The following is a 15137-nucleotide window of genomic DNA, read 5'->3' as shown; positions in this document are numbered from 1 at the left end:
TATTGCCTCACCACAGTTAGGGAATCCCATTGCAGCAAAGCCATCCACTATGACCTACACATTTCCCAGAGTTACTACCCTTGATATCAGCAGATCTTTTATCACGTGGGCTACTTGGATCACAGCAGCACCCAGAGTAGATTTGCCCACTCTAAACTGATGCCTGACTGTAGCTGTCTGGCATTGCAAGCTTCCACAGGAGTATTGCCACTCGCCTCTCAACTGTGAGAGCTGCTCTCATCTTGGTATTCTGGTGCTTCAGGACAGGGAAAAGCAAGTCAAAGTTCTATGAAAGTGCCCTTATGCATGTGAAAGTTTCACAGCCACTAGAAATCATCCCAGACCTGCAACACTATGTGGTCCCACCAATTTGTGCTTGTTTCCCAGGCCCAGAAGTGGCATTCCACAGCATGAATCTGCCTCATTAACACTATGATGTGCACACTGCCAGGGCCGTACTTTGTGAGAAGTCTATGTCCTCATCACTCTCGTCACCACGCTGCTGTCACCTCCTCGCCTGGTTTTGCTTTGGCAGGTTCTGCATATACTCCAGGATAATGCACATGGTGCTTACAGTGCTCACAATTGTCACGGTGATCCGAGCAAGCTCCATGATCCCAGTGCTATGGCACCTGGGCTGAAAAAAGGTGTGAAACGATTGTCTGCTGTTGCTCTGGGGAGGGGTGACTGATGACGTGGCTTACAGAGAATTACATTCCAAAGAGGGTGGCTTTGCATCAAGGAGAAACACAAACAACTGTCACACAGAATGGCCCCCTCAAGGATCGAACTCAAAACCCTGGGTTTAGCAGGGTGTTGATTTCATAGAGGGAGGAAGCAAATGAATACAAAACAAATCGAGTCTATTTCTTGTTTTGATCCACTCCATCTATCTTTTAGATCTTTAGGGTGGCAGAAGATGCTGCAGTTCAACTGCTAGCCATCGTCAGCTCCTGGGTGCTTGGTGGAAGATGGGAGTGACTCAGCCAAGTCATTCTTATGTCTGCCCAGGTGTCCCAACTGACCTAACGAAGGTCAGTTAAAAGAACACCCAGGAATACGACAATGGCTACCAGTCGTAACGCACCGTCTGCTGCCAAAAGGCAATGAGCTGCTGCTGTGTAGCAATGCAGTCCCACAGCTGCCAGCACCCAGGAGATTTACGGTGATGGTCAGCTGTGCGGGCTCCATGCTTGCCGTGGTATGGCGTCTGCACAGGTAACTCAGGAAAAAAGGCATGAAAAGATTGTCTGCTGTTGTTTTCACGGGGGGGGGGAGGAGGGGGCTGACGACATGTACCCAGAATCACCCGCGACACTGTTTTTGCCCCATCAGGCACTGGGATCTCAACCCAGAATTGCAATGGATGGCAGAGACTGTGGGAATGCTACCCACAGTGCAATGCTCTGGAAGTCGACACTAGCCTTGGTACTGTGGACACAGTCCGCCGACTTAATGCACTTACAGCATTTTTTGTGAGGACACAATCGACTGTATAAAAATGATTTCTGAAAAAACAACTTCTATAAATGCAACCTAATTTCATAGTGTAGACATACCGTCTAGGACTTTATTCCTCGCTGATGCGTTTTTTTTTTTTAAAGGGAGGGAAGCCGAAGAGGAAAATTAGGCATTTTCAAAATAAAGAAAAATAAGGATGCCATTCCATCCACATTGAAATTACTTTAAGGAGGACTCCAATGTTAAAAAAAATATTGGTGTTTAACTAGAGGAACAGCAATTAAAAAGATGACAGCCGTAGTCCCTTGCAACACATGCCAATGTTTACCTTTCCAAAAAAAAATATACTTTATCAGTGACAAACTATTGCAGAAAATCCAAAGTTGATATCCAGTTCAGAAAATCAGTTATTTTGTCATATTTCTTCACACTCCCAAAAATATTCCCCTACACGGTATGTAAAATTGTAATACCTGTTCTTATATCAAATTTAGTAATTCAACACTTCAGAAAAAAACATATATGTTATTGGGAACTACGTAGCAACAAGTACCTCATATCTGCTTTCTACTGGAAAAGTAGATAACTCCTTATGTGTAAAGAGCAAGGACGAGAAAGTACGCATCAATAAGTAGGTGCTAGCCCAGGTCTTGAGACCTGGGTTTGATTCATCTGCCTGTGTGGCCCTGGACATGTCACTTAGTTTCTCTGTGCCTCAGTTCCATCAGTAAAATGGGGGACAACAGCACTTCCTTATACTCAATATCCCTGTGAGTTAAATAGATTTAAAAATTTGAGGAACTCATGCAATGGAAGCCATGTAAGTACTTAAGATAGAACACACACCTTAGCTAGGGTAAACATACTTGTTATCAATACATGCTGCAAAATCATTGTGTTAAGACTGAAACTAGCTAATTTGTCAAGAATTACATTCTAAGCACTGCAAAAGCTTTCAGATGTATGTAATTACCTGTAGCTCTTGAGATTTATGAGCTTGTTCTTGTTTAATACTGTTGGTCATACTTTCCTTCATCTCATCCAATATAGCATACAGACCATCAAATTCCTCATCCAGCTCAGCAATTACATTAGAAGAATTAGCCTAAGAGAGAATTGTAATTGTGTTTCAGTTGTGCAAGAACAGTGACGAGATCAATCTTCCAGAGTGAAAGCTCCCCCACACACTACAATTTGCAGTGATCACTCTGCATGTCGTCATGCTCCCCCATCTCATGAAAATTTGCTAGCCACAATGCAGTTTGGTATGGTGGCCCTCTCAAGCAAACTAAAACAATGAGGAGTCCTTGTGGCACCTTAGGGACTAACAAATTTATTTGGGCATAAGCTTTCATGGGCTAGAACCCACTTCATCAGATGTATGAAGTGAAAAAATACAGACACAGGTATAAATACATGAAAGGATGGGGGTTGCTTTACCAAGTGTGAGGTCAGTCTAACAAGATAAATCAATCAATTAACAGCAGGAGACCAAGGAAGGAAAAATAACTTTTGAAGTGGTAAAAGTGGCCTATTACAGACAGTTGACAAGAAGGTGTGAGTACCAGTAGGGAGAAATTAGTATTAGGGAAATTAAGTTTAGGTTCTGTAATGACCCAGCCACTCCCAGTCTTTATTCAGGCCTAATCTGATGGTATCCAGTTTGCAAGTTAATTCCAGACATTGGGAATCATAACATTCAAAAACCAGTTGGAGAACACTTCAATCTCTCTGGTCACTCAACAGACCTAAAAATGGCAATTCTTCAACAAAAAGACAACCACTTCAAAAACTGACTCCAATGTGAAGCTGCAGAACTGGAATTAATTTGCAAACTGTAGTTTTCACTTTATGCATCTGATGAAGTGGGTTCTAGCCAGCAAAACCTTAAGCCCAAATAAATTTGTTAGTCTCTAAGGTGCCACAAGGACTCCTTGTTGTTTTTGCTGATACAGACTAACACTGCTACCACTCTGAAACCTGTCAAGCAGACTAGAGAATTTAGAGTATTACTGGCCACCAGTCGGTTATGTCAGCAAAGCTACATACAGAATCCTACACAGCACACAGGCATGTGTGACCATTAGTTATCCAATAATACAAGCCCCTCATTTTAATGAGTCTCAAGCTCTCATACACAGAAGACTAGTTGTTCACAAAAAAATTTTAAAAAATAGAAGTTACCTAGTTCTATGAGCAGCAATTGGTTTTATTTGTCCCTGCTTAAGAAACTAGCTTTTAGATTTACAGTATTACAAAAAGCACCAAAGAGTCCTGTGGTACGTTATAGACTAACAGAAGTATTGGAGCATAAGCTTTTTTGTTGGTGAATACACACTTCGTCAGACGCATGCATATCAATGCTGAGCAAAGAGCACTGTACAGAGGTATAAGCATCAGGCAGTAGAGAAATTAGAAAATAATCAATCCTTGTTTTAGACTGAGAGAAGGGGTAGATAATACAAGAATCAACTCAACCCTGACAGTCTGTCGTCCTCCAATTTACTGATTTAAAAGCGCTAACCTGAAAAGCGAAACAAGTGTTGATGCTCAGACCAAAGAAATCTCAACATGTCAGATGAATATTGGCTTTTCAGAAGAATGTGAGCTGGATTTAAACTAGGAAAAAAGTTTACACACAACTCCAACTACCACAGCTTCCACGTCAAACAAGGTGGCAGAAGCTTCAAAGTAATTTAGACTCTTCCCTAATAGAGGAGTCCAGTCACAGCATTTCACAAAAAACAGGGATTTTCCAGTTTCAGAATTTAAAAATTTATACTTTCAATAGAATCATCCATAAACAGAACACACCACAACAACTTTCCTTCTTGTTTTTAAGAGTTATCATCACCTCTTTACACACCCAGAATTTTTTTTAAGGGAACATAAATAATTCAAGTCTGACTGAACTGGACATCCACCTCCCAACTTCATCACATTTGCAAATATAATATTAACACGTGTACCTGAACACCTTTTAATGTATGGTTCAGTGTGTCGATAAAGTTCTGGATTTCTTCATTTTTGTTCGCCAGAGTAGAGATAATCCTTTGTAGAGCTTCCTGGGATTACAAAGAAATTCAAGAGAGAATTCAATATCTATGTAAAGATTATTATACATCTTGTGAGCAATTTTAAATCGTTTGCCACCCCAAAGACAATGTTTATTACCTAATGAAAACCTTGCCTGCCTACCACCACTTCCCACTGCAACACCACAAGGACAATATAAACATGAATTCAGGTCCTAATGCGAAAATGACAAAAAGTTTTGTTAAAGCTAGGAAGGCCCAAAACAGTCAAAGATGGGAGATCTAAGATAGGGGTTTCTCACAAGAAATTTTCTGGTGGCCTCAGCATGTGGCCACCAACTATTGCTGGTGGCTGCTTTGACAATTTTCCCTAAAATGCTTAATTAACTTTAGGAAAAACAAATACACATGTCCAAATCATTGTTATTCATGTAGGGTTTTTTCCATGGACTCAGTAATAAAAACACACAGTTTTCTCTCTTCTTTACTGGACCTAAATAGAATAGAAACAAATGTGTTTTGCATGTTCTTGTCCCTTTTTGTTGGGGTTGCTTTTGCTTGCTTATTTTTTTAAGACTTGCTAGCTAGTAAGTCTGTGTGAAAACTAATATTTTTATTTTGTTAAGATCATTTTTCATCACAGCAGACTTGCTAGTTAGCAGGAAGTGAAACGTGATGTTAATAGATATACAGATATTTTTCACAACAGACTTACTCAGGCCTGGCAAGCGGGGGGACAAATTAAGCCCTGGATGGGGAGGTGCATAGGGAGGCAGCTTGGGCCAGGGATGATGTGGGGGTGAGTCCAGGGACTGGAGCCCTGCAGCTGCATAGCCCCATGAGTCCAGGCCAGAAGACACAGGGGGAGCTAGGGGCGATGTGTGTGGGGGCGTGAGCTTGGGGCCAGCAGTCACTGCCACATGGCTGGGGCTGGATGAGGTGGGCCCATGGGTGGAGTCCAAAACCCTGCAGCTCAGAGTTAGAGCAAATGGCCAGAGCCAGAGGAGGCAACAGGTGGGGGCGGGAGTAAAGTGGGCTCCATACCCTGGCCCCAGGCATCACACAGCTGGAGCCTGCCACCCACCACCCCAGATCTGAAGCCCAAGCCCTGCCACCTGCCTTCTCCTCCAGCATTTGTGGCTCCAGAGGGGGACAGGAGCCATCCCCTACTGGGAGGGGCCACGGCTTTGCCCATTCCCTGCACCCCCCCCCAATACCACCACCCAGGAGGCTGTGGCCACATGAAAAGCACTGATCTAAGAGGTTTTTCCTTATTTTCAGAAGTCTTTTTTACTCCTTTACATATTTGATCATGTAATTTGTATAAGAAGTGGCTAAAAGTTAAGTGTTTTGGCTTTGCTATCAACAGAAGTTAGTTTAAACACAGTTGCTTATATACCAACATTTCTTCCTAGTCCCATCCTTAATTCATTCTACGAATTCATCACAGGAAATTTATTATTTCTGACCTCACAAATAAAGCATTTCTGTCATTCTCCAGTTCATTAGAATTATTTAAAAAAAATACTTCGAACTGAGTAACTGCCTAGAAACAAGCCTGCTGATCAGCCTAGAAGTATAACACTCAGGTAACTAAAACTGGTGGGATGGTATCCATTGTCTCTAGAGGGTATGCCAACATCCAGTTCAATAGAATATTGAAAGGAAAGCCATGGAGAACACCAAGAATTATACTAGCATCCACCTACCTGCACTCTGAGAATTTTATTTAATGAGATCATCACTGATTAGTGCTTCAGTGGAAGAATCAGCAAGTTATCTACAGTCCCTGGTTCCTAAGGGCCTTCTGATAGGAAAAGATTCCAAACTTGAAATTGGAAGGTAAGTTTACCTCTACACCTATCAAGAGTTGGCAGGAGGTAACCATGCAATATTACTCTGGTTAATTGCGTGCAACTGCATACAGTTGCCAGACCTTGCCAATTTTTATTACTATTCACTAAGGACAGTCAAATTGCTATGGTATGTATACCAGGATCCATTACTTCCCTCAAATTACTGTTATGAATATATTTTCTACCATTCGGTTTAGAATAGAAGCTTTCCCATTGGTTAAAGTATTATACAAGACTATTATGGACAAAGTTGTTTTTACGTTATTCCCTTAGATAGTCTAATCTGACCAGCTGCTTTCTGGTTCACTACTGACTAGAAGCAATTGTGCTTGTGTCAGACAAGCCCACAGCTAAGCCTTAGATCCTATAAACATAACTGTCAGTATGGATGAGTCAGAAAACTCCCAAGTCAAAAGAGGATTGGATTTACTAGATCCTGTTGGTTCTGCCATTTGAAAAACATTTTATAGCATGTACAATAAAAGTCTGAATTTACCTAAAGGCAAAGGTCTATCTAGGTAACATTAAAATAAAGTCCTTTTCACAGCCACTCCTAAAATACAAACAACATACTGTATTTTTCAAGCCCCAAAAAGTCAAGGTACAACTCATAGCCAACAGTAGTTCCAGTATTTCTGGACTACTGTCAGTAGTAAAGTGAGGTTCTAAAGGAGGCAGCAGGGAAAATCCTTCCAGAACCTGGCAACAGACCCACAAAGTTGGATCAAGATTACTTGCAGAGTCTATGCTAACTTTTTCCTCTTGGCCTAGTCTCCTAACCCAGCCACATCTCTGCAGGTCAATACTTTGACTGGGTGGGGGACAGGCAAGGAAGGAAACAGAAGGGAAACATGGGCCAATGGCCATATTTTAAAAACATACAAGTAGTTTAATTTGTCCCCTCCAATGCAGTTTCACATCAACCGTAAACAGAGATGTTCATCTATGTCAATCTAATTACTGGTGGCCAAAATGCACAATAAGAGTGATTTATTCCATAATGGTGTTTTCTAACATGTACCTGTAAACATACAATTAGTATCCCAACATGCAGGATACTAAGTCTTTCGTTAAGCTCAACATTTACATCTGTTGGTTTACAACCCCTTCACATCCCTCTTGTACAAAGGATCAGAGCAATATTGTAGAACAGTTTCCATCTATTTTCCCAGCATTTTCTTCCTAGCAGCTATCTCTTATGCTTGCTCATTTTGCAGTATGTTAAGTTACTGAACAGAATTTTTCTTCCACTTCCTAAACACTGTCCTATATTCACGCTAATATGGGCAAATCCCTTAGGGAAACCTGCTACTTCCCTGGAACTGATGGGCCTGTACACTGCTCCCCTCCCCATCACAGTACATCCTAGGTGAGTTTCTTCTCAGCTATACTGTACAGTTTTCATACAACCTCTCTGTGAAAAAGCCCTCTCCAAAGCCTACAAAAGTTAGACAAACAGCAAAGGAGAAAGATAATATAGAGTGTACAGACAGGATGGATTCTCCCCCACCCCCCCCCATGAAGATTTTAAGTTAGACATATTTAATGGCAGCTACATTTAGCGTGCAGCTACACTCCACCTCAGCATCCCTCCTGCCTCTCGGACTCTGACACACAATGCAGCAGTTCCCACAGACTCCAGCCTGCTCCAGGCACCCTTAACTCTGCCCTCTCTTCTCAAGGCAGCTTCAAAGCGAGCCTTGTTTCACCAGGCTCAGTGACCCAGCGATTTCCTGAGGCTACAAGTCAGATTTTCCATGCAGCAGAGAGCTTTCCACTGAAAGCGAAACAGCCCCCACGGCTGCCACAAACACACAACCCCCGACTTCCCCAGACCCACCCCACGGCTTGGGTGGGGCGAAGAGCGAGTCATCCCAAGCTGCCCTCCCTTTCAGCAGCTCCCGCTAGCGCCAAGCAGCCTCCCCCACACACCTGCGGGGAGGCCGCTCAGGGGCTCACGCGTGAGAGTGGGCGCGGCCCGTTAGCCCGCGAGAGGCAGGGGACGCCGGACCCCTCCCCCTCCTTGTCCCGCGCACCCACTGGGGGGGGGGGAGACGCCGGGCGCTCACTCACTTTCTGAGCCTCCATAGCGAGGCTGCCGCAGGCGCGCGCGGAGAACAGCCTATGGCTCAGCCCGCCCGCTGACACAAGTGGTCTGCGGGAGAGACTCGGCTTTCACACCCTCAGCGCGCGCCAGCCCCGCCCACAGCCGCGCGTGCGCGGTCCTCTCCCCCACAAACCCCTTCCAGGCCTGACGCCAGTGCCCGCCTTTTCCCAGGCATAGGCACCGCCCCCTTCCTTGCTCGTCCAATAGAGATGCATCGCCTCCACCAGGCACCGCCTCCTCCCGGCCTGTCTGACAGGGCGCCTCGCCCTTTCCCCCAGTCCTCGGTCCCTTACGTGGAACGTCTACTTCGAGGTGAGAGGGGAAAGGCGAGAGAGACGGAGGTGCGAGCTGCGGCACTGGCGCCTGCGCAGTGGGCGTGATGCACCCCGGCGGGGCGGGAGGGGCCGGCCTGTAGGCGTCTCATGCTACAGGAATGCGGCGCCCTAGCTGCCCTGGAGTCGCAGGTTCGCGTCTAGGCCGCGCGCATGCGCCGCGCAGTGTAGTAACCGGACACAGTCCGAGGGTGACCGATAGGGACATTTCTGATTTTTGGGTCTTTTTCTAATATAGGATCTTACTACCCCCCCCCCGCCCGATGTTTCACATTTGCTGTCTGGTCACCCAATATAGTCCCAGCCATGCCTGGGCTATCATATCCTAGTCCCTCAGCAGCACCGGGAGGGGAGGGGGAGTTACTGACCTGGCAAAGGCCAAGGGTACGTCTACACTACAGGATAAATTCGAATTAGCTAAAACCGATTTTATAAAACAGGTATTATAAAGTCGATTGTGCGCGTCCACACTAGGCACATTAATTCGGTGGTGTGCGTCCGTGGTCCGAGGCTAGCGTCGATTTCTGGAGCAGTGCATTGTGGGTAGCTACTAACCCTAAATCGATATAGTAATATCGATTTTAGCGTTACTCCTCTCGTTTTGTAGGAGTACAGAAATCGATTTAAAGAGCCCTTTAAATCGATATAAAGAGCAGTGTAGTGTGGACGGGTGCAGTGTTAAATCGATTTAACGCTGTTAAAATTGGTTTAACAGCGTAGTGTGGACCAGGCCCAACAGTGGAGTGAGTATCCATGCTATAACCACTCCCTCAGTGGAACAAGCCATTTTCATCATGGCCAGAGTTGACAAGTGACCAATGATTTTCAGTGGCTAGCAATTCCAGGTGTTCAAGAAATCATGAGTCTGGTTCCCAAAATCATGACATTTAAAACAAATCTTTTAATAGTTTAGGTTATTTTTATTTGCCTCTTGCTTTCAGAGCTTCTATGGCACACTTGGCTCATGGCTTTAAGTTTTTTTTCCACATCCATGAGGGCTAAAAACAATTAAATTTTATTTTAGTGAAAACAGATGCATACAGGAGCTCAGGCTTTAAGAAAAGCAGCAAATATCCCAAGACTCACACTAAAATCACAAGAGTTGGCAACACTGGCTTTTGCATTGCCTATATTTTTGTGTGTCCGGCTGGGACGCCTCAAAGGGACCTCATTTCTAGAGAGTAGGTGCTCAGCACTTTCTGAAAATCAGGCCCTTATAAGGCATCTCAAGTCAGACACATAAAAATCACTAACTCAAGGCTCAAACACATTATCAGTGCTTTTGAAATGATAATTGTGGGTACACATGTGAACATCACCATATTTCTGAATGTTTCTGGATGAGTATCCACTTTCTAAGGTTTTCACCCAATTTTGTGCTTTGTCTTGTATACAGCAGTCAAACTTTACACATAAGGAATCTTTTCCCCTACACCTGAAATGTATTTAATTTTGCATACTTAGTGCCTTGTAAACCAGCTTTGTAGTATTTCAAAGCCTTCTGATCCACGGAATAAAAAGTGTATCATACAGCATTTGAAATGGATGGTAACTCTTCACATCAATGACGTTTTACAAATATATAACTATAAAAATATTCACAGTATTTGAGAGTATCTGTAACTGTATCACTCTTGATTGGGGCTTTGGCATTATTGTAATGTAATTGATTAATAATAGTATAAACTCTGGTTGCAAAGTAAAAGAAAAGAAAACCACATTATGATAAGTCTCCAGGACTACCTTCACTACTACACCACCACTTAATGGTAAAAAGGATTTATTAAGCCAACTTGAGCCTAAAATAACTATAGAACCAGTTTTGAAACTATACAAAAGGAATGTCCTGTCAGAGTGTTTTTAATTTTGAGGGAGGAGCTTTGGGAGACATAAATAGGAATTAAGAGGGATGAACCCCCATTTTTTCTTAGTATCATTGTTTTTTCTAAAGCATTATGGACTTCCTACCTTCATGAGAGTCAATCAGGCACTCAAAGGAAATTTTATAAAACAACACACCTAGTAACAGGAGGAAATGAATTCTCTAGTGAGGTAGAACTCCATACCCTTTTGTTATTAGTATTGTTTAAGATTTGTGAGATCAGGACCCCATTGTATTAGACACTGTAAAAACATATAGCAGAGACAGGCCTTGCCTCAAAGAGCCTACAATGACTGATATGTGAACAGACAAAGGTTGAGAAGGAAAATGGGCACAGAGAGGTGAAATGACTGGCCCAATGTCACACAGGACCAGGCAACAGAGCCAGAAATACAGATCACGTCTAAAAGAACAAGGAGTACTTGTGGCACCTTAGAGACTAACAAATTTATTTGAGCATAAACTTTCATGGGCTATAACCTTATAGCTAAAGCTTATGCTCAAATAAATTTGTTAGTCTCTAAGGTGCCACAAGTAGTCCTGTTCTTTTTGCTGATACAGACTAACACGGCTACCACTCTGAACTCAGGTCTAATAAATTTAAAAATGATAAGGGGTATGGAACCACTTCTATATGAGGGAAGATTAAAAAGACTGGGACTTTTCAGCTTAGAAAAGAGATGACGGAGGAGAGTTAAGACAGAGGCATATACAATCATGACTGGTGTGGAGATAGTGAATAAGGAAGTGCTATTTACCCCTTCACATAACACAAGAACCAAAGGTCACCCAATGAAATTAGTAGGCAGCAGGTTTTAAAAAAACACAAGGAACTACTTCTTCATACAGTGCACAATCAATCTGTGGAACTCATTGCCAAGGGATGTTGTGATGTCCAAAAGTATAACTGGGTTCAAAAAAGAAGTAGATAAATTCCTGGAAGATAGATCCATCAGTGGCTATAAGCTAAGATAGTCAGGGCCGGAGCCACATACTCTGGGTTTCCCTAAAGCTCTGACTGCCAGAAGTTGGGACCGGATGACAGGGGACGGATAATTCAATAAACTGCCCTGTTCTGCTCACTCCCTCTGAAGCATCTGACACAGGCCACAGTCAGAAAACAAGGATACTGGGCTAGATGGACCTAGGGTGACCAGACAGCAAGTGTGAAAAATCGGGACGGGGTGGGGGGTAATAGGAGCCTATATTAACAGAGGCAGCTCCAGGCACTGCAGCTTCGGCAGCAATTCGATGGCAGGTACGCCCAAGGTGCAGGACCGGTGGACCTCCCACAAGCATGCTGCCGAATCCGTGTTACCGGCAGACCTCCCACAGGCGTGCCGCCAAAAGCCTCCTGACAGCTGTGCTTAGGGTGGCAAAATACATAGAGCTGCCCCTGCATATTAAAAAAAGACTGAAAAATCGGGACTATCCCTATAAAACTAGGGCATCTGGTCACCCAGATGTTCTGACCCAGTATGGCTGTTCTTAGATCCCAGTCTCATGTCTCAGGTAGCAGGCTATGCTGCCTCTCAAGGGCTGGAACTGATTTATTGTATGATCCTGAGGGTGTGTGTTTTGTTTTGTTTTTTCCTCCAAATCACGCACACACTACTGTGCACATAATTACCATGCCTGTGTGAGCAAAGAAGAGTATTAGTGCAAGCAAACCTACAATTAGATAATAGACAATTGACTATTTGCCCATCGAAAAGCAGTAATTTTACATTCAAATTAGCCATGTGATTGTGCATGTCACTATATAAATAAAGAGACCTGAAGAAGAGCTCTGTGTTGCTCAACAGGTGGTGTCTATCAGCAACATAAATTGGTCCAATAAAAGATATTATCTCGCCCACCTAATATTCTAGGACTAACAGGGCTACAGCAACACTGCAAACATTGTGAAAATAAATCCCTTTATGTTCATGTAACTTATAAAGAACCTATGCACATGAAAATGAAACACTAAGGTCTTAGAGACAATGCTTGCTTTTTTAATTATTGCTGAGTCTGGTGACTCATACCAAATAGAAAAAAAGCAATAGCCATTTCCACAATAGCCATTTGTTTCCACTTAATTTCTCTTGATTAATTTTATAGACTAACAGACGTATTGGAGCATGAGCTTTTGTGGGTGAATACCCATTTTGTCGGATTCACCCACGAACCTCATGCTCCAATACATCTGTTAAGTCTATAAGGTGCCACATGACTCTTCGCTACTTTTACAGATCCAGACTTACACGGCTACCCCTCTGATATTTGATTAATTTTGTAATCCTAAATAATGTAACCCTCATTTGAAATATAAAGGAGAGCAAGAACATCTTTAAACTGAGGTCTGTTTGTACACACCACACTTTGAGTGATGAGTTCCAAAGAATCCATGCCTTTGACTACACTCTCTTGATTTGTTTTATTGCAGCAATAGCAGTGAAGATACAATACTCTCATTCAAAGTGTCCGAGATTGTTTTACTGCAGAATGTGGACATTCGTCCTGTAAAACAGTATAACAGTATAAAATAGTTTGTGTGTCATGAGTCAGTTCATAATGTAGGCGGCAACAATCTCTTTTCTCTTGAATATGCACTTTCTGCATTCCTGGTTGCAATCTACTCTGCTGTACAGAAAAGTTCACATGCCACTGATAGGAAATGGTGTTATCACTGATGTCCCATTGTACAGTGATTAGTTCAGTTGATTGGTTCAGTATTACATGCCCTCCTATTCTGTCAGCCAATCTGTCACTCCTACACAAAAAAAGAGATTAACCCTGTTTTGACCAAAACCTGGAACTCTCTTGAAGTCAGTGGGCCAGGGCCTTAGCTAGCACAAATCAGAATCGATCTTCTGAAGTCATTTTACATTAATTTACACCATCTGAGGACATGACCTATTATTGGGAACATGAAACAGCTTTAGAACCACATCATAATTGTAACTGTTACAGAGCAATCTGCACATGCAGCTTTCTCTCATTACATGTATTCTTCAGGTATTTCATCTCCTTAATTATGATGCCCTGTAGAATGGGATTTTTTATTTTAAACTGCACATGCGCATTATGTCTTTATGAAAGGTAAAGCATGATAAAGCATGATAAAGCTTTGTTAGAACAAAGGCGATAATACAACTATGGTTTAAAAATAAATACAGTACTTAACACTTCTGTGCACAGCTTCTTAAAGATTATTCTGAATTTGTAGATCCATAGTGCCCATAATCACTGATAACAAGAGTTATCAACCATCTTTTTCCCAAGTAGTGCAAAACCAAATAATAAAAGTCAATGGAGTTTAAAAATGAAATCTGCTTTTTGCTGGAGCTAGAGGGAATTCAGGAGTTAAAATGGCAGACCACTGGAGGGCAACACCTAAGCTCAATCAGGGGCCTTAGGCTAAAGTTTATATTGCCTTATTTTTTATGAATTACCAGTAACACCAAATCCCAGGAAGGGGGACAGTTTGGGGTCCAAATGGCCTGGGTCAAAGCCCATTGAAGGCAAAGGGAGTCTTGTAATTTATTTCATTGGGCTTTTGATCAGTTCCTGACTCAGGGTCTGAATGCTTTGTCTAAATTCAGACACAAACCATCAGATGCATGTGCCTTCCCCAGTGCCGGATTAAGGTATAAACTAATTAAACTACAGTTTAGGTCCTCGCAATATCAGGGGCCTCTAAAAAAGAAAAAACTGAATCCATTTAAAATTTTATCAAAATCAGTGGATAAATAAAGGCAATATCAGCAAAAAAAGATTCTCTCTAAATACAGACATTTTCATTAAAATATGACAAAAATATACACATCTGGCTACACAAATACCCTTACCCTTCACTAATTGTATTATTGATAGATGGGAGGCCAGGGCTGAGGAAAAAAACAATAATTACACTTGTAAAATTAGTATTTCTATGAGTATGTCTGTTATCAGTCTCTTAAGGCAGCGTTTTGTTGGTCAGCTGCTACTGGTAAAATTCTGACCGTGACTTCATAGCTTATTTAAATAAATAAATAATCTTACTGCTGATAAAATCGAGTAAAATGTTGAGGTCGGAGACAGCAGTCATGAGGCAGTCCTGCCAAGCTTATACTCATATGTTAGTGTGTTCTTTCTTTTGTTCTGTACATACATACAATTGTGTATTTTAGTGCGCACTCCACTTTTTGCTTCATGCGCTATCCATGCTTCACGTGACTGAGTTTGCAGGCGATCATTTTGTGGACTTGGGTCAAGTGGATCTTGAGGAGGATAAATTTGTGTTGGCTTCTCTCCATCAGTTTTGGGAACCTTCACAGTAAATATCAGAGAGTGCTGACAAAAGGATAAATAGAAGGTTTTGAGAGAAGTGAAGGAAGACAAAGCCCTGGCTGGGATGATTTAGTTGGGATTGGTCCTTCTTTGAGCAAGGGGTGGACTAGATGACTCATAGACTCATAGACTCTAAGGTCAGAAGGGACC

At 42.5% G+C, this 15137-nt stretch overlaps 2 protein-coding genes across 5 annotated transcripts in view; one reads left to right on the top strand and one right to left on the bottom strand.

Annotated features, from left to right (window-relative positions):
- FSD1L (fibronectin type III and SPRY domain containing 1 like) overlaps window positions 1-9026 on the bottom strand; it is a 58308-nt gene extending 49282 nt beyond the window's left edge. The window contains exons 1-3 of one of the 4 annotated variants that reach the window (XM_050948273.1): window positions 8753-9026; window positions 4431-4526; window positions 2435-2566 (exon numbers count right to left, since the gene is read on the bottom strand). In XM_050948273.1, the coding sequence (XP_050804230.1) occupies window positions 2435-2497 (63 nt within the window). In that variant the 5' untranslated portion in view covers window positions 2498-2566; window positions 4431-4526; window positions 8753-9026. Of the gene's footprint in view, window positions 1-2434; window positions 2567-4430; window positions 4527-8425; window positions 8582-8752 lie in introns of those variants that run through there. The other 3 variants (XM_050948271.1, XM_050948270.1, XM_050948272.1) reach the window with 3 other exon arrangements.
- LOC127048474 (uncharacterized) overlaps window positions 1-15137 on the top strand; it is a 490241-nt gene that overhangs the window by 218777 nt on the left and 256327 nt on the right. The gene's annotated exons all lie outside the window — the stretch shown is intronic.

This window comes from Gopherus flavomarginatus, chromosome 3 (assembly GCF_025201925.1).
Source record: "Gopherus flavomarginatus isolate rGopFla2 chromosome 3, rGopFla2.mat.asm, whole genome shotgun sequence".
NCBI lineage: Eukaryota > Metazoa > Chordata > Testudines > Testudinidae > Gopherus > Gopherus flavomarginatus.
Note: the sequence above shows the minus strand (reverse complement) of the source record. Positions and strands in the feature narration are given on the sequence as shown.